This window comes from Eucalyptus grandis, chromosome 9 (genome assembly GCF_016545825.1).
Source record: "Eucalyptus grandis isolate ANBG69807.140 chromosome 9, ASM1654582v1, whole genome shotgun sequence".
In the NCBI taxonomy this organism is placed as follows: domain Eukaryota; kingdom Viridiplantae; phylum Streptophyta; class Magnoliopsida; order Myrtales; family Myrtaceae; genus Eucalyptus; species Eucalyptus grandis.
The window spans coordinates 29,754,859-29,772,436 of NC_052620.1; the positions used below are offsets into that span (position 1 = coordinate 29,754,859).

The following is a 17,578-nucleotide window of genomic DNA, read 5'->3' on the forward strand; positions in this document are numbered from 1 at the left end:
AGGACAAAGAACTCATTAGAGGTTTCTCTGCTTCTTATTTAATATCAAGCATCAGATGTTGATCATTGGACATCATCCTTCACACTCCAAACGCAAATCAAACAAAGGAAATTCAAGCGCACACATGGCTTCTTTATTATGTCCCACAAGACATTCGTATATGCCTCCTCCGTATGAAGGCTTTGGATTGATTGATCACTCAGATGGTGGGAACAACCTCATCATGGCAGCAGACGAAGGTGGTGAGCTTCTCCATGCGTCTCTGGCAGTCGGGGCACCGCATGCCCTCCGGGATCCTTCCCCCCATGCTCTGGAACTCGAACCGGCAGCATGGATGCGTCACGTCGTGGATCTTGTCGTGGTGCTCCTTGAACGCCACGTCGTACCCCTTGGTAGCCACATGCTCCTTCCACAGGTCGTACTCCAGCAGCGCCGGCAGGACCGTGGTCCCGTGCCCGTTCACCGTGATGGCTGACCCCCGGCTCAGCACTGCCCACCCCCCCGCCTTGTCGAAGCTGAGTAGCCTCTTGATCTGCTGCATCATGTGGTCCTCCTCGTCTGCCTTCCCAAGTTGGATCTTCGAGAAGAGCATCGACTCCAGCCGGGTCCAGAAGTACCACACCAAGGTCGGGTCCTGCCAGGTGGAGCTCAGCTTCTCAACATTGATGGTCGCAATCACTTGCCGCACCTTCTCTCGCTTGTTGCTCTTGCCCACATAGACCATCTCCAGGGGAATCCTCGCGGCCAGCGCGACCTGGCGTGCCGCCGCGGTGAACTTGCGGATCCACTCGATGTCATCGCCACCGTACAAGAATATGTACTTGCCATCGCTAATCTGATGGGGCACAAAATTGAAGATCTCAATGTCTCAAACCTTTCAATTAAATATGATAAAAATGCTAACTTGACATGATGGTGAGTTACCCAATTCAGAATTGTTGGATCCATGCCATCGACAAGAAGCTCAAGCCTCCATTTCTCTTCTCTCCACAGAGCCTCCTCTCTCAGCGTAGTGAAAGGGAAGGCATTGCTTCCCCAAATCCACATCATGTGAATGGCATTGGGGGACACAACCTTGCCTTGTGGGTCAAGCACCACCAGGATGGGCTTGTTCCTGAAGTGCCACTTCTCCTTGATGAGCCGGATCGCCGCCTTTTGGATCAGGTTTGGGTCGTACACGGTGTACCACGGCATTGTGGACTGCAGGGTCTCGAACTTTTTCTGCATTGGGTCGGTCCACTCGACCGAACGGTCCACCATGGGGATCCACACCAGCTCATACTGGTGGATCTCATGCCGTGTCGCGTGCGTCTTGGATTCGCTGTGGATCTGCTCCAGGATGGCCAGCTCATCCTGCAAGATTTCTAGCCCTGAGATCAGCAGCAACACGTTTTTCCTCCTCAGGACTTCAAGGTTGACCTGTATGTCGCAAGACAGAACGTAAAATCATGGTCAAATCATTTTCAATCTGTAAGGGCTCGTGGTTGTTGAATAAGGGTGAGACTAGCTATAGAGATCGAACCCTTTTCTTTGTAGTCCCCTCGACGAGAGGCAGAATATCATCTTTGGGATAAATCAGAGCCTTCAGGATCTTCATATTGTCGATGTGGATTGTTTCAAAGAGATTCAGGAGATTCTGATATGCTTCGAGATACCGCTTTTCCTCTGCATCACCATAAACTCATTTAAGCCTTCCTCGAGAAAGTTTCTTTCTCTTCAATTACTACATAGGAAATAAAAGAGGGTTTATATAGATCAGTGGCTAATTGATTACCTATGTATTGGTTACATATGTCAATTTGCTTCTGCAAATGTTCATATATGTTCTTCAGTTTGTGATGCAAGGTTGACAGATCCCATGCCTCAGTTGGGGATGTTATGAACCTGCAAATTCTCACTTCCGCGTTATTGATTTCTTGCAGGAGGCATCTATATAAATGATCATTCATAGATTTACTACCAGTAGTATGATTAACTCTGTTATTAATCCACTTGCTATAGAATGATTTCTATCTATGCCTTATAGTAAGCACGAGTAGAGAAATCAAAATAGCTCGAGAGCGCATACTCGTAGCCGAAGGTTGTGAGGTTGGTGATCTGGCTAGCACAAGCCACAGCGCTCCTTATGGTCCAGTAGACGGCAGTTGTGACATGGGCCATGGCGGTTGACAGTGCAGGGACGTCGCTGGAGATATAAGCTGAGGGAAGCTCCTTGAGTTTCACCACGCACCTCGTGACTTCCAGCATGGCCTGGATGAGGCTGTTGAGCTTATCGAACCGGGACTTGAGTGCGGCCGAGTGCTCCATGATCAGGGTCATCTGCTTCAGGACGGCCATCGACTTGGCAAGCTGGTTGGAGGACTGGATCTGGGCCAAGAGCCAGAACTCGCCGTAGTTGAAGGCAAAGGCCGCCAGGGTCAGCACCAGCTTGGCATCCCACGAGAAGGGGGCGAGCATGTTCAATAAAGTGAGCGTGGTCGCATGGGCCTCGCTCCCACTCAGTGCTTTCGCAGATAGCTGAGGATCGGTTGCAAGTTAGCAAATGACAGTAGAAAGACTCGAATTCCAAACAAATAATTGATTGCTCTGCATTTAATATCGTGGCAGTGTTCGAAATCGATGAAGCTCGACATAAAAAAATTTCGTAAACTACCTCGCAGGAAATCCGTTCGATGATAGGGGACAGCACATCAAGCGTGGCGTTGAAGTTGGCCTGGTAAATCTTGTCCTCCATGTTTTCCGCGTGCTTTGTCGATCCCTTTACACAGCAAGAGCCACGCATGCACGATTTAGAATTACAAACGAGATTATAATACTCATAAGCAAAACAGATCGCTGAGATCGATTATCGCCGTGATATTGCTCATTCTTTGACAGAGTAATGGCGAGCGATATTAAACTGAACAAAATCTCTCCTAGCTGAAATCAAATACATCTGTAAAACATACTCCAAAGCATTTCGTTCCCGGTCACCGCGAAAAAAGGCAGACCAAAAAGCATCATTTTCGCTCCTTTACCGTGTCGGCGAGAGTGTCCACAGTCAAGGTCGCGCGGTTGAGGATGTCCTCGACGAGGAGGAGTAGTGGCTTCACGTCAACCTCGCGGCCGTCGGGGGCGTGAGTCTCCACAACCTGCTTCATCATCACGCTGTCGTCGGACAACGCGATCATGCTCCGATCCCCTCCCTTGATCAGCCTCTGCATGGAGAGCGGCATCACCTTGTCGGTCGTCATCGTCGTCATGGCCATAACGGGATAATATAAAACTCTAGAGAAATTCGAACACTATGGTTTTAGGAAAGATGGGGAAAATATTGTTATCTGGGTTTTGAGCGATTGATATCTTACCCTAAGCCTGGTCTCTACTTATAGGCGTGACAGATGGAGTAAAGCCTTGGGGTGAATCGACTTCCTTGCTTCCAGTCGTAATTCGATGTTTCGTGCGTTAAATTGAAGCTTGGCCTCTCTTTCTTTGCACTTTGTCCAGCTAGGAAGATACATGGGACCCCGCATGGAGCTTTTCTCTGCGTAATGTCCGAAGCAGACAGTGATTTTTGGTGGAATTTCTGATTAATTTATTCTGATAATTAAATAATGGGCACAGATGAGATGTGATTTTGGACCGTGGGGGGTAAACCTATTGCTCGAAAGAACAGTGCGACTGTAATATGACACTAGGGTTTTACATCTTGGCCTTTCGGGCCGAAAGATTATCCCCGTCAGCAGAAAATCAGCGTGTGATTCGTATAATCCGAGCCCCTTTCGCTTTACTCAAAGTAAATGTGATTGAGCACAGTCCTTTCCCCTTCTTTTTCAATCTTTATGAAATGTCTCTAATGGATTTACAGGTCGCACTATCAATTATCAAAAAAATTATCAAAAAAAATCATAAACTTATTGTATAATCTTACACTTTCAATACGATCAATTTAATCTTAGATCTTTTGACGATTTGTCAATATAGTCATTGCGAGTAATTTTAGTTGATGATCGTTGACATAGCCTCAAACTACACCCACTATGTCAAGTTTCGGATGGCATAATCAACACTTATGTGGACAATTTTTCATTTTTTTCTTTTGTTCCTTTCTTTTCTCCACTATGGGCCAACTTGTCGATCCTCACTAGACTTAATTAAACAAAAAAGGAAAGGAAAGAAAAAAAGAAAATATAAAATATTTCAATCTTTCTTTAAAAAGTTGTAATAATTGTCATTGTTAGAGCTAGCCATGTAACGTAAAATGATTAATGTTCACATCAGTGATTTCCAGCCAATAAAAGATTACATTGACAAATTGTCTATATATTTATGATTAAATTGACAAATTGAATAATTTGAAGTGAATTTCCTTATACTATAAATGTAGGACTTTTTTTTTCTGTAATTATCCCTATCGATCATCAATAACCGTTAGGTGAAGAAGAAGAATCCCCTTTTGGTACCCAGCCACTGCCACGGTTCGCATTCTAAAGTTCATAAATATTTTCAAATATACATTATATATTCCCTCATGAACCCTCTCACATATGATCATCTCTTAACAATTATTCAATTTCGAATTTGTTTCAATTTCCTATAGAAATAAGTTCACTAAAAATCTTAAGACTTATTACAAAAGTACAATCCAATCCTAATGTTTATCATGAAAGTACATTCAAGTATTAGAACCCATCGAATTGGTGCAATGAAGCCATTATGTTACCTTCATCCAATTTAATTAATGAAAAATGGTAACGTGGCTTTTTTTAATTAATTTCTCTCTCCTGCGCGGCTTTTTTTTTTTAACCATTTCTTCTCTTCTACGTAATGTTCACCTTACTAAAACATTAAACAACACGAGTCTATCTTTGAGTAAGTTCCAAAAAGTAAGCCAGCTACCTAAAAACTCAAAAAATAGGAAAAGACAGAAGGAAAAAGAGAAAAAAGCAAAAGAAACAACACCAGCTGCACTGGTTGCGCAGCTGCAGGAGCTGTGGAGCTAATCAAAAGGAAACCTTTCTTCAATTGCATGGTTGTCGAATTCGAGAGGCGTGTCGGAGATTGAGCTCAATAGAGAATTGAAAATGAAAGAATGACCAACAATCGGTATGGGCGCATTTGGTAACATTTCTGTTCAAAAATTATTTCAGAAAACAGAAAAAAAAAATGTTTCTATTCCGGGAAACAATTTTGATTAAACACGCATTTGATAAACTTGTTCGGGAATAAAAAATGAATAGAAACACGTTTGGTAGATTTATATTATTTTTTGTTTCTTTTAATTTTTTAATATTTTTATTTTATTTTTCATTTTTTCCTTTCTTTTTTTTTTTTTTTTTCTTCTTTTGGCCGGTTGCCGGCCTCCGGGGGACCGGCCGACGAGGGCCGACAGCCTCGCCCAGAAACGGCAAGGCTCACCGGCCCCCAACGAGGCCGAGCCTCACCGTGGTTGGGCGAGGCTCGGCCTCCCGTTGGCTGGGCGAGCCCAAGGTCACCCGGATCTAGCGAGGCCGAGCATCGCCGGCCCGGGCGAGGCCGGCGTCGCCGAATCAGGTGAGCTCGAGCTCGCCCAACCAAGGTGAGGCCGAGCCTCGCTGGGGGCCGACGAGGTCGCCAACCCTCGACGGCCGGTCGGCGGCCATGGCCGAGGCGCGACCGGCCAAAGAAAAAAGAAGAAGAAAAGAACAGGAAAAACGTTTTTGTTTCTTCGAAATGTTTCGGAGTAAGAAATAACTTTTTTTGTTTATCATTTCCATTCTTTTTTTGTTCAGGAACAAAAATTAGATTTTAAACAAAAACGCAAATAAAGGCATTTTTGTTCTTTTTTATTCCGGGAACAAAAAAACAAAAAATCTGTTCATAAAATAATTCCATAAACGAAAACATGCGGGCCCTATGTAACTTCATAGGGTGCATATGTTTGGAAAAAAGAAAATTCATAACAAATAAAAATATTTTTCAACAAAATATTTTTTAATATTTCTTTATTTGATGATATGCGACTAAAAACGTTTTTTTTTTTTTTTTTTTTTTTTTTTGCGATTTAGATGTCATTTGGAAAAGATAATTGATTGGGTTGCAGTTATTAATCTACCATGAAAATAACGGTTTGCTTTTTTATCACAAAAAATAAAATAACAAATAATTATAAATTATTGTGAAGTTCACTTCTTCAAAAATTTATGACTCACAATAAACCGTTATTTTTAGGGCAATTCAAAAACTATAAAACCTTTTAGGGCAATGGACATGTGAAATTTGGGCTAAGTTCGAACGAAATTTCACAGGGAGGAGGAACCCGTTGCCTTGAAAAGCTTAGTGAAAGCAGCCTCTTTGCTGTCTCATCGCGTCTCCTCTCCTTCTCTTACGACTGCGACGTCGCCGATTGAGTTGCTTCCCTTCGTGTCCCGTTTCCTTTCTCGAATCGTTCTGATCGTCTCCTTATTCTCTATTCAAGTCCATCCAGTCACGTCTTCTTACTTTGCTCGTTTTCTTCTGTCTCCTTCACTCGCCCTTTCTTCAAGTTTTTACGAAGAGGGCATGGAGTTCATGGCTAGACTCATTAAACGGGTGGATCGGATTGGGTCATAAATGGTCTGACCCAAATCAACCAATTTAACCCGTTTATGACCCATTTATTGTAGTACAAAATTTTTGACCCATACCCGACGCATTTATATATATTTTTTAAATTGTATTGCTAAAATAGTTTTATACGACACAAATTTAATAGAAATTTTTATAATTTTTAAAATAATTATTTTTAAAAATCAAATTTTAATTAATTTTCTTTTTTAAAATTAATTTTTTTTTAAGAATATAATTTTTCTTTTTCTTTTTCTTCTTCTTTGGCCAAACGCCGACACGACAACAAGCGTGGACTGGCCATGGGTGAGCCTTGAGCTTGCTCAGCTTGCCGACGCTAGCAAGCTCAAGGCTCGTTAGATCGGCGAGGCTCAAGCCTCGCCCAACATCGGCAAGTTTGAGTCTTGCCCAGATTAGCGAGGCTCGAGCCTCTCACTAGACGTCAATGAGGCCTCCACCTCGCTAGACCCGACGAGCTCAAGCTCGCTCGACGCCCACGAGTTCGAGCCTTGCCAAATCTAATGAGCTTGAGTTCACTCGATGCCGCAAGCTAAAGGCTCGCTTGGCCGGTTGCCAACCATCGCCGTGGTAGCCACCGAAAGGAGGAAGAAGAAAGAAAAAAAAAGAAAAGAAAAAAGAAAATTTAAAAATAATTATAATTTCGATTTTTTTTATATATATATATATATATATATATATATATATATATATTATTTGTGCAAAGGTAAAGAGGGAAGAGAGAGATTCTAAGATTTTAGTTGAAAATGGATTCTAAATCCAACCCATTTAAGACCCACTTAAAACCCAGATATCCTAAGTTTTTAATTGTTAAACCCATTTAACTAGTTTCTTCAAAAATAAGTGACCTATATGTGACCTATTTATCATTTAAATGAGTCATATATGAGTCTAAGACCCATTTTGTCATCTCTATTTTTATTTTTATTTTTATAAAGGGTAAGAATAATTTTGTCATCTCCCTTACCAAAAAAAAGAATAATTTTGTCATCTCTATTCGTGGCCATAAAAATGAAGGATCAAGAGAGACACGTCTTGTACTAGCGGGAGGCAATGACCGCAAGGGATCAGGTGCCCCGACGATATTAGAGGCGCAACATCCATGGCTTCGATGCTCGCCGCGCTTGAAGAAGGCGACACTGCCATGGCACGAGCACGGAGAGAAGAGAGAGATCCGCAGCCTTTGATCGGCAACGGCACAGACAAGCAGAGACTAAGAGGAAAGAGAGAGAAAAGTCAATTTTGAGTCGACTCGGGAGAGAGATGAGCAATTCCAGAAGATGTTTTCAAATTTTAGATTTAGTAATTTACTTTCTTGATTTTATGCATAAATATATTTTTGCATACCATGCATAAATATATTCGTTGACCAGAAAGTTTTTCTGAATCGGATGAAAGTTCAAAAACTGATTTCCGAAAAACATCCGAAGGCAAGTAACAGACGCCATCATCTGCATACGAAAAAATGGGAAAGGGAACCAACCACGGTCTCAATTTTGCAAGGAAAAAGCGCTATTACTAGCATAATCATCCGCATTTTCAAGGAACCATCGAAAACCAGCTACCTTCTAATCAGGGGTTAAAAATAAACAAAGAAAGAAAATAACAAAACCTAATTGGAGAAATCCAAATATTTGAGTGACTCAGATCTAGCTGGAAGGCCACAACCCTTGCCCCAATTTGATTAAGGGTTATTAGGTCTCGCTTGTGATCGATGAGAGTTGCCGAACCTCACTGAGACCTTAGTAATCCCACCAGCCCATTCCTAGTGATAATGGGTTGGTGTGAGCAAGGGCCCACCTCTTTATCGTTTTATGTGTTTTTCAAAAGAAAAATCATTTTATTTTTGCTTTAATTTAATTTAATTAAGATTTTAATTTAAAAACTATGATTTAATCAAAGGGACGTCATTTTATTCTTTTTTCAGGAAAGGTCACTGCCACGTAGGATAGGGTAAATTAAAAATTAAAAATTAAAAGCCACATAAAACAGGGAAACTAATAAATAAAAGTCATGCCAACAATTTCCATTAATCAAGTTAGATGAAATTAATAAAGAACTCAAATGCACCAACTTGACAAATTTTAGTACTTGCTTGTAGTTTCTGTAAATTTTAGAGCTCAATTACATTTTTATAACAAATTTTAACACTATTTCTTATTTCCTATATTATCCACTTATTTGTCTATCAATTTAGGAAAAATGACAATAATAGTTCCATGACTTTCATACAATTCTCACTTTGTTACCATTATTTTCAGAAAAAAAAAAATCACTAAAATTACATAGGAAATTTCCCTTGTGTCATGGATCAAATTCTTCAATACTCTAGTACCCTTGTTAGTGGAGTTTTGTGGCAACGGGTGAAGAGTGAGCAATGCATAGTTGATGATGCAATTGGTTCGTAGGAGTTATGCTAGAAATTCCTAGAATAAGATGGTTATAAATTTGATGAGTTCTGAAGGCAAAGTTGGCACCTTGTACACAAACTAGTCGTAATGAGTTTTAAAGCTTCTAGTGCATTTATCTTATTTCCTATATTATCCACTTATCTTCCTATCAATTTAAGAAAAATGACACTAACAATTCAATGACTTTCGTACAACTCTCGCTTCGTTGCCATAATTTTGAGAAAATATTCACTAAGTTACATGGGCAATTTCCCTTGTGTTACTGACCGAATTCTTCCATACTCTAGTTCTCTTGTGAGTGGAGTTTTATGGCATCGGGTGAAGAGTGAGTGATGTAAAAGTGATAATAAAACTTGTTCATAGGAGTGGTATCAGGGCATTTGTGTTAAGAGTTCAAAAATAGAATGATTATAACTCAGAGAAAATCTAAAGGCAAGGTTGGCTTCCCGTGTACAAACTAGACAAGATTTGATCTTGTTAGTTTGATGAGGCCATGGCAGGCCGAAACCATTTCTTATACTAAAGTGTTCTATATGTCTCACTCGAGAGACTGAATACTCGAGCTAAACTGAATAAAATATGATTTTATGTGTGGATGCAATTCGTCGTACTATTATTAGGAACAACTATTGTTGACACATAATTTGTATTTTCAAGCACATATAAAACTTTTAAAAAAAATCAAAAATCAAAAAAATTATTTAAAAAAAGACTTAGGGGTCGGGTTGGGCCGGATCCAGCCTTGGCCCGACCCGCCCCCTTCCTTTTCTTTCCCCCATCGCGCGGCCCAGCCTTCCTTCTCTCTTTCCCCTAGCGTGGCCCAGCCTCTTCCTCCCTACGGCCCGGCCCACGTCCCTACCTTTCTTCCTCCTTTAGCCATCTTCCGCGTGGGAAACCAGCAAAGCAGAAAGGAGCCACCCGAGGCAGAAAGGAGCTGTAGCAGGGGACAACGGGATCACGTGGCTGGCAGGCGAGCAATGCGATCCTCGAGTCAGAGCAGGCCGGCAGAAGCCGTTGAATGGTCGGACGAAGCCAGGCGCGTGAGACCTGTTAGAGGATCAAGATCAAGACTGTTAGAGGATCAAGATCAAGACCGTACTCTGATACATCAAGACGCCTCTGCTACATCAAGACGGTCTTACTCTGTTACACCAAGAGTCAGCCATAGGAGATCCTCAACTATGATAGATATAGATCACCAGAAGACTATCGTGAAGTAAATGAGCTGAAGACATGGATAACGAGTCTTATCAATGGTGGAGATTATGCAAATGCCGAAGACATGGATTGCCAAGTCTCAGGATTTGCTACTCTGTTATAAACAGCTATAAAGTTTGTTAGTTGGAGTCGGTTAGTTCGTTTTAGTTGGTTATTAGTCTTCTAGCTTCTATTAGTATATAACGAGAGAATTGAGATCGGTAGAAGGCGTGTGAAAAGAACATAGGATTTAGAATTGATCTGTTGTATTTCTCTTTGATTTCTCTTTGTTAATAGAACTGAGATACAATGAAATGAGAATTGAATATTTCTTGTTCAGATCCTTTTGCAACATTACTGAGTTTATCCTCTATCATCATCATCATTCTTCATCTTCATCCTCTGTATTCTTGGATTCACAAACTCACATGGTATCAGAGCAGGAGTTCCTCGTGCATCAGAATGAAGAAATCCGTCCAGTAATCAGTTCGTGCATCAAGTCAGAAGAGATGAACGAACAATGAAGCTCTCTGGATCAAGGTAAACACGTAAGGGCTCATAAGCATTACTGTTGTCATCTTCTTCAAACCAAAGGATCGTAATAATGGAAATTAGAACTCCAAAGTACCCTTTCCCGACTAATCTTCTCTGTCAAAAAATGCAACAGCCTACTGTAGGAGATTTTCATCAATTAAAAAGAGTACTTCGATATGTCAAAGGTACTATACATCTTGGAATCTATCTCCATTCTCAAAGTTCAGTAAACCTCTATGGTTTCTCTGATGCGGATTGGGCTGGTTGTCCAACTACACGACGTTCAACAACGGGGTTTTGCACATTTCTTGGATCCAATCTACTATCTTGGTCTGCCAAGAAACAACCTACTGTTTCCAGATCCTCAACAGAAGCAGAGTATCGTGCACTTGCTTCAACCACTGCTGAACTCACCTAGATAACGTTTGTGCTACGAGATATTGGCATTTCCCTTCAGTCACCTACAACCGTATACTGTGACAACAGATCAGCAATTTCTCTCACAGCCAATCCAATATTACATGCTAGAACCAAGCACATTGAAGTTGACTTTCACTTCGTCCGTGAGAAAGTTTCTTCTGGATCTATTCGTGTTCAGTATATCTCTACTCATCTTCAATTAGCTGATATATTTACTAAGTCACTATCCTGATTGTCTCATCTTACTCTCCGAACCAAATTGGGAATGGGATCTTTTACCCTTCCCAATTTGAGGGGGGGGGTGTTAGAGGATCAAGATCAAGACCGTACTCTGATACATCAAGACACCTCTGCTACATCAAGACGGTCTTACTCTGCTACACCAAGAGTCAGCCACAGGAGATCCTCAACTATGATAGATATAGATCACCAGAAGACTATCGTGAAGTAAATGAGCTAAAGACATGGATAACGAGTCTTATCAACGGTGGAGATTATGCAAATGCCGAAGACATGGATTGCCAAGTCTCAGGATTTGCTACTCTGTTATAAACAGCTGTAAAGTTTGTTAGTTGGAGTCGGTTAGTTCGTTTTAGTTGGTTATTAGTCTTCTAGCTTCTATTAGTATATAATGAGAGAATTGAGATCGGTAGAAGGCGTGTGAAAAGAACAGAGGATTTAGAATTGATCTGCTGTATTTCTCTTTGATTTCTCTTTGATTTCTCTTTGTTCATAGAACTGAGATACAATGAAATGAGAATTGAATACTTCTTGTTCAGATCCTTTTGCAACATTACTGAGTTTATCCTCTATCATCATCATCATTCTTCATCTTCATCCTCTGTATTCTTGGATTCACAAACTCACAAGACCTACAGACAGAAAAGGGAAAGCAGCAGGGGAAGAGAAAGAAGGAAGGAGGAGAACAAAAGCAAAGAGAAGAGGGAGGAGAGGGGGACCAGAGAGAAAGAGAGAGATCAGCCAAGGAGTAGAGAGTCCCGAGGACGCCCGCCATCGCCCGAGAGCTGCCCGTTCGTCGCCAACCGCCGCCATTTCCGCTGGAAACTCGGGTAGGCATTTTATCGAGCATCTTGCGTGCATTCCCGGAGTCGAACTCGCCGGAGCTCAACTCGAACATTTCAGGTGAGCTCCAGCCATCGCTTGTCCCCCTCGCATTTCCTATTGCTTTGGTGTGCCTCGCTGGTGGCCCGGACTCACTCTTGGGCCTTGGCCGATCCCGAAATCTTCGAGTCCCAAATGCCCCCCACCTGTTTGTCGAAATGCCCGGCCGAAACCTCCATGTCCGCCCTTTTGATTACAACTCCAGTTAGGTCGTTTGACCATCGGTGAGGCCCCGTCCTCCAGCCGGAGGCCACCCGCGCCGCTCGCCGTCACCGTCTTCGTTGTCTCGACCAGGCAGCTTGCGGGGCAAGGGCTGTGGGCCGGTGGAACGCTGCCCTCGATCGACGCCCTGCCGCCGCCGCTGTGACCGATCGACCTCAGCGATCGAGTTGCCCTCGCCCCTGGGACGGCGCCATCGCGCCTTGGCCGGAGAACCGCCAGGCCGACGCCGTCGCGGCTCCTCTAGTCGCGACTAAGTAGTCGCCGACCAGAGGTTGCAGGCCGAGCTAGACCAGATTTTTCTAGCCCGCTCGGCCTGTTTCCTCCGCAGGCCATCAACCCAGAGTTGGTCTGGGCTGTGGGCCTGCGGGGAGCCTATTTTGCAAAAAGAGGGGTTGGGCCTGCTAGCTGGGCCCAACCCTTATTTAGGTGAGGGCCCAACCCTCTCTAGTCGGGCCCAGCCCCTTTTCGGGCGGGCTAACCGGCCCGCCCGAACCGGATCCGGCGAGGTTTGCCGGGTCGACCTCGACCCGACCCGGTCCGGCCTAAAAAAATATTTATTATTATTTTAAAAAATTAAAAAAATTTCGAAAATACAAAAAAAAAATGTAAGATTTGATTAGGAATTGCTATGTATTGCCTTTTTAGTATAATTGGGCGTTTATTTGCTCATATATTGATTATATCGCGTATTTAATTTGCATATTTAATTACGCTTGCGAATGTTTAATTGCATGTGCTCAATTTTACTGCAATTAAGATATTGGTAGCTATAATTATTACTTTAATGATTGCGTACCCACATGATCACCTCACATATTAGTGGACAGGTATAAAAATCAATCCAAATCGCCTGACAAAAATCTTTTCTTTTAAAATGAACAAGATTATGTACCGACCCTAAATTCTCTAGTTGTGTAGGAAGTGTGATATAATTCCATACCTCACTTGATTTCAAACCGACTTCAATAGGCTAATGACGACTTCTTTTTGCAAAGTTCTTAAAAATACCTCAACGTCACGCGAGATATGAGCTTAGAAGAGCTCACGCCTAATCATAGGCCATAGGTCTATCAATTATAAAACACCCCTAAACCTGTTCCCTTCTCCCGAGGGATAGGCCGTGACAACTATAGAAAAAAAAGAAGCAAACCAGTTGTTCTCTACTTACCCGGTGCTACATTCATTATTCCGTGGCAAAAACTTTATCATCTCGTGACACTTGCATAAAAATCCTGCATAGCATTAATTTAATATCCATTCTCCAACATGACTCGCTGAAAAGATGACGAAAGTGAAAATATTTTTAAAACAATGCTGTTTAACCCTTTATTGTCCCCAAATGGAGAATTTTGGGACCAAATTAGATTGCAATAAATTGCAGCCCCTGTTTTCAATTGCAAACCAAAATCGACACTCACTTCGGACACTACGTTGGCTGCCCTCCGCCTTTGACCGCCGCCACCGTCGTGGTCGTCATCTCTCTCTCTCTCTAACCCCTTAGTGTGAAGATGCAGATATCAAAGATGAACTGCATATGAGGTAAAGAACTCTATATACTGATAGAACTGAATCGATCAATTACATCAAGTAAGATCTCTTTTCTACTTCTCTCAATCTATACAATCAACGGTAGTTCTACTTCAAAGAAAATGAAAGCAATTGAGAGAATTGAGAGAATCATCTGTTCTTCATATTCCTTCGCTACAATAGCATAGCTTTTATATCTTCGTTCCAAACCTCTTTTCACAAAGACTTAACAGTATATTGTTACAAGATTGAATCATCAAACTAACTATACTTGTTATATTGACACTTGTACGGCTCTTGGCGTAGCTGAGTCAATCTTCTGTTTTTCGGATTGCCAACTCAGCTTCTTCACGGATCACCAGCTCAGCCTTTGCTTTTCCTTATTTCGAGCTCTGCCCTGTTTTAGCTTCAGCTTACTTTGCTCTGTTCTTGCTTCAGCTTGTTTTGCTCTGTTTCTTTACTTCCATCAGTATTTGTAAACTATGGTTTTGACTTCTGTTCTTTAACATTCCCCCTCAAATTGGGAATGAGAAGACAACTAATTCCCAATTTGACTCGCATATGATGATGTACTTGTCGTGACAACGGTTTAGTAAAGATATCAGCATGTTGGCAATGACTTGGAACATATCGTACCTGTAATGAACCTAAGGAAACTTTTTCCCGAACAAAGTGGAAGTCAACTTCAACATGTTTAGTTCTAGCATGTAAGATGGGATTGACAGTGAGCGAGATGGCTGACTTATTGTCACAGTATAGATGAATAGGAGGTTTAAGAGAGCAACCAATGTCTCGTAGAACAAAACTGATCCAAGTGAGGTCAGCTGTAGTGGAAGCAAGAGCACGATACTCAGCTTCTATAGAGGATCGACTTACTGTTGGTTGCTTCTTTGCTGCCCAAGAGATTAAATTGGATCCGAGATATGTGCAGAAACCAGTGGTTGATCTTCTAGTGTCAGCACAGCCAGCCCAGTTTGCATCTGAGTAACCATAGAGATGCATAGTGCTTCTGGAATGGATGAATATTCCAAGATCAACAGTACCTTTTATATATCTTAATACTCTCTTTAATTTCTGAAGGTCTGCAAGAGTAGGCTGCTGCATCTTCTGACATAGTATATTTGTGGCATAGGTAATATCTGGACGAGTTAGTGTGAGGTATTGGAGACCACCGACCAAACTCCGATACTCAGTTGGATTAGACATAAGAATAGGATCAGTAAGCAAACCATTTGGTCTCAATGAAAGTGGAGTAGAGATTGGTTTACAATCCAGCATATGAGCTCGATTCAGAAGATCAATTGCATACTTCGTTTGGCAAAGAAACAGATTGTTAGGAGCACGCTTAACTTCAATGCCAAGGAAATAATGAAGTGCACCTAGATCTTTCATGTGAAACTGAAGACCAAGAGAGTTGATGAGGTTAGAGAGCATGTAAGATGAACTTCCGGTTAAAATGATGTCATCAACATACAGCAAAGAGGAGAATTGTTTCTGTTCCAAGTATGTAGGATAAACAATGATGGATCAGTGGGGCTACAGAAGAAGCCATACTCTAGTAAGAAATTGCTGAACTTTTCAAACCAAGCTCGAGGGGCTTGTCGAAGTCCATAGAGGGATTTCTTGAGAAGACATACATGATGAGGTCTCTGTGAGTCTTTAAACCCAGGAGGCTGGTCCATATAGACTGTTTCACTTAGGGTACCATGTAAGAAAGCATTTTTAACATCAAGTTGATGAATTTCCCATTGTTTCATCATTGCTACAAACAAGACTAGTCGAATTGTAGCATGCTTAATTACAGGACTGAAGGTTTCTGTAAAATCGATACCTGCTTCTTGGTGAAAACCCTTGGCTACAAGTCGAGCTTTCAGTCTATCAAGACTGCCATCAGGAGCAAGTTTTGTCTTAAACACCCATTTGCAGCCGATGATATTTATTTGATTAGTTCTAGGAACTAACTCCCAAGTGTTATTCTGATATAGAGCATTCATTTCATCTTGCATTGCTTGATACCATCCCTTGTCTGCCAAAGCTGATTTTACTGATTTTGGTTCACTAGGAACTTTGTATTCAACTAGACATGCATATTTTGGATTTGATTTAACAATTCCAGATCTCAGTCTAGTTTGCATAGGATGGATAGAACAAGTACCTTGTGTGTTTCCTGATGTAGAAGTGGTTTGAGTTTGCTCTGTATCACTTTGTGGTATTAGAACAGATTCTTGATTCGAATATTCTTGTTCCTCAGTATTTGCAGCTACAGGAGGCAGTTCAAGATTAGCTGATGCATTATTAGAAACAGTCTGCATCACATTACCAGGTACTGTATTCCCTTGTGGTATATCTATCGAATCAATTGTACTAAGTCCACTGTCTTGTACATCAGGAACTATATGAGTTGATCTAGTATTTTGCAAGTGCTCAATAGGCTTATTGGCTTTTGACTGGTGCTGTTCTGTATTATTGAATCCAGAGACTCCTTTTGTCCATTGGTTGTATAGAGCAGATCCTTGTTGATGCTCAGCTGTGACTAACTGAGTAAAAGGAAAGACTGTCTCATCGAATACTACATGTCTACTGATATAGACATGTCCATTAGTAGGTAAGAGACATATGTAGCCTTTGTGTCTCTCACTATATCCCAGAAAAATGCATATGAGAGATCTTGGATCGAATTTATGTTGTCTATAGGGCCTGAGGCAAGGATAACAGGCAGATCCAAAGACTCGTAGATGAGCATAATCTGGTTTTTGTTTATACAGTTTATAATGAGGTGAAGTCATGTGCAGCTTTGTTGTAGGAAGGATATTGATGATATAGACTGCTGTCATAAAGGCATCTACCCAATATTTCAAAGGTACTCTACCATGATATAACATTGCCATGCCTAATTCAATCACATGTCGATGCTTCCTTTCGAGATTCCATTTTGTTCGGTGTGTAAGGACAGGAAATACTGTTTTATGCCACACTGCTGTAAATGATTCTGAAGTTTGATATTAGTAAACTCGCCTCCTCCATCACTTTGAAATATTTTGATCTTGTGATCAAGTTGATTTTCCACCAGCTTTTGAAATATGACAAAAACATCATAAACTTCTGATTTACGCCTCATTGGATATATCCGGCTATATCGAGAAAAGTCATCCACAAAAATGACATAGTAATGAAATTGTTGAACAGATCGCACGGGTGCAGTCCCCAAACATCACAATGTATCTTTTCTAGGGAGCACTAGATGTATAGTCTGAAGATGAAAAAGGTAAAGCTGAACTTTTAGCAATTTGACAACTGCTACACATGTTTTGAGCTTTTGAATTGTACTGAATGAGTTGTTGACTTTGTAGAAGCTTTACTGTTTTTAAACTGGTGTGGGCAAGCCTTTGATGCCAGACATCTTCTCCCACTTCCCGTTGAACCCGAGTGAAGTGAACTTCTATGATTTTAGGGTCCACTTGATACACCCCTTGATTTTCCTTCCTAGCTTGTTGTATGATTGTAATTGTCCTTCATATAAACCCCATATTTATCAAAAATAAGAGAACAGGGATAGTCATCTG

The 17,578-nt window shown here is 41.4% G+C and overlaps 1 protein-coding gene across 1 annotated transcript; it reads right to left on the reverse strand.

Moving 5' to 3' along the window:
• On the reverse strand, positions 1-3,331 carry LOC104419195 (protein SIEVE ELEMENT OCCLUSION B). The gene is made up of 7 exons (XM_010030770.3): positions 3,018-3,331; positions 2,654-2,758; positions 2,069-2,517; positions 1,775-1,884; positions 1,523-1,665; positions 925-1,419; positions 1-835 (listed from the first exon to the last, which is right to left on the reverse strand). The coding sequence occupies exons 1-7, from the start codon at positions 3,246-3,248 to the stop codon at positions 200-202; spliced, it is 2,169 nt and encodes a 722-aa protein (XP_010029072.2). The 5' UTR covers positions 3,249-3,331; the 3' UTR covers positions 1-199.
• Between the last annotated feature and the right edge of the window lie 14,247 nt (positions 3,332-17,578).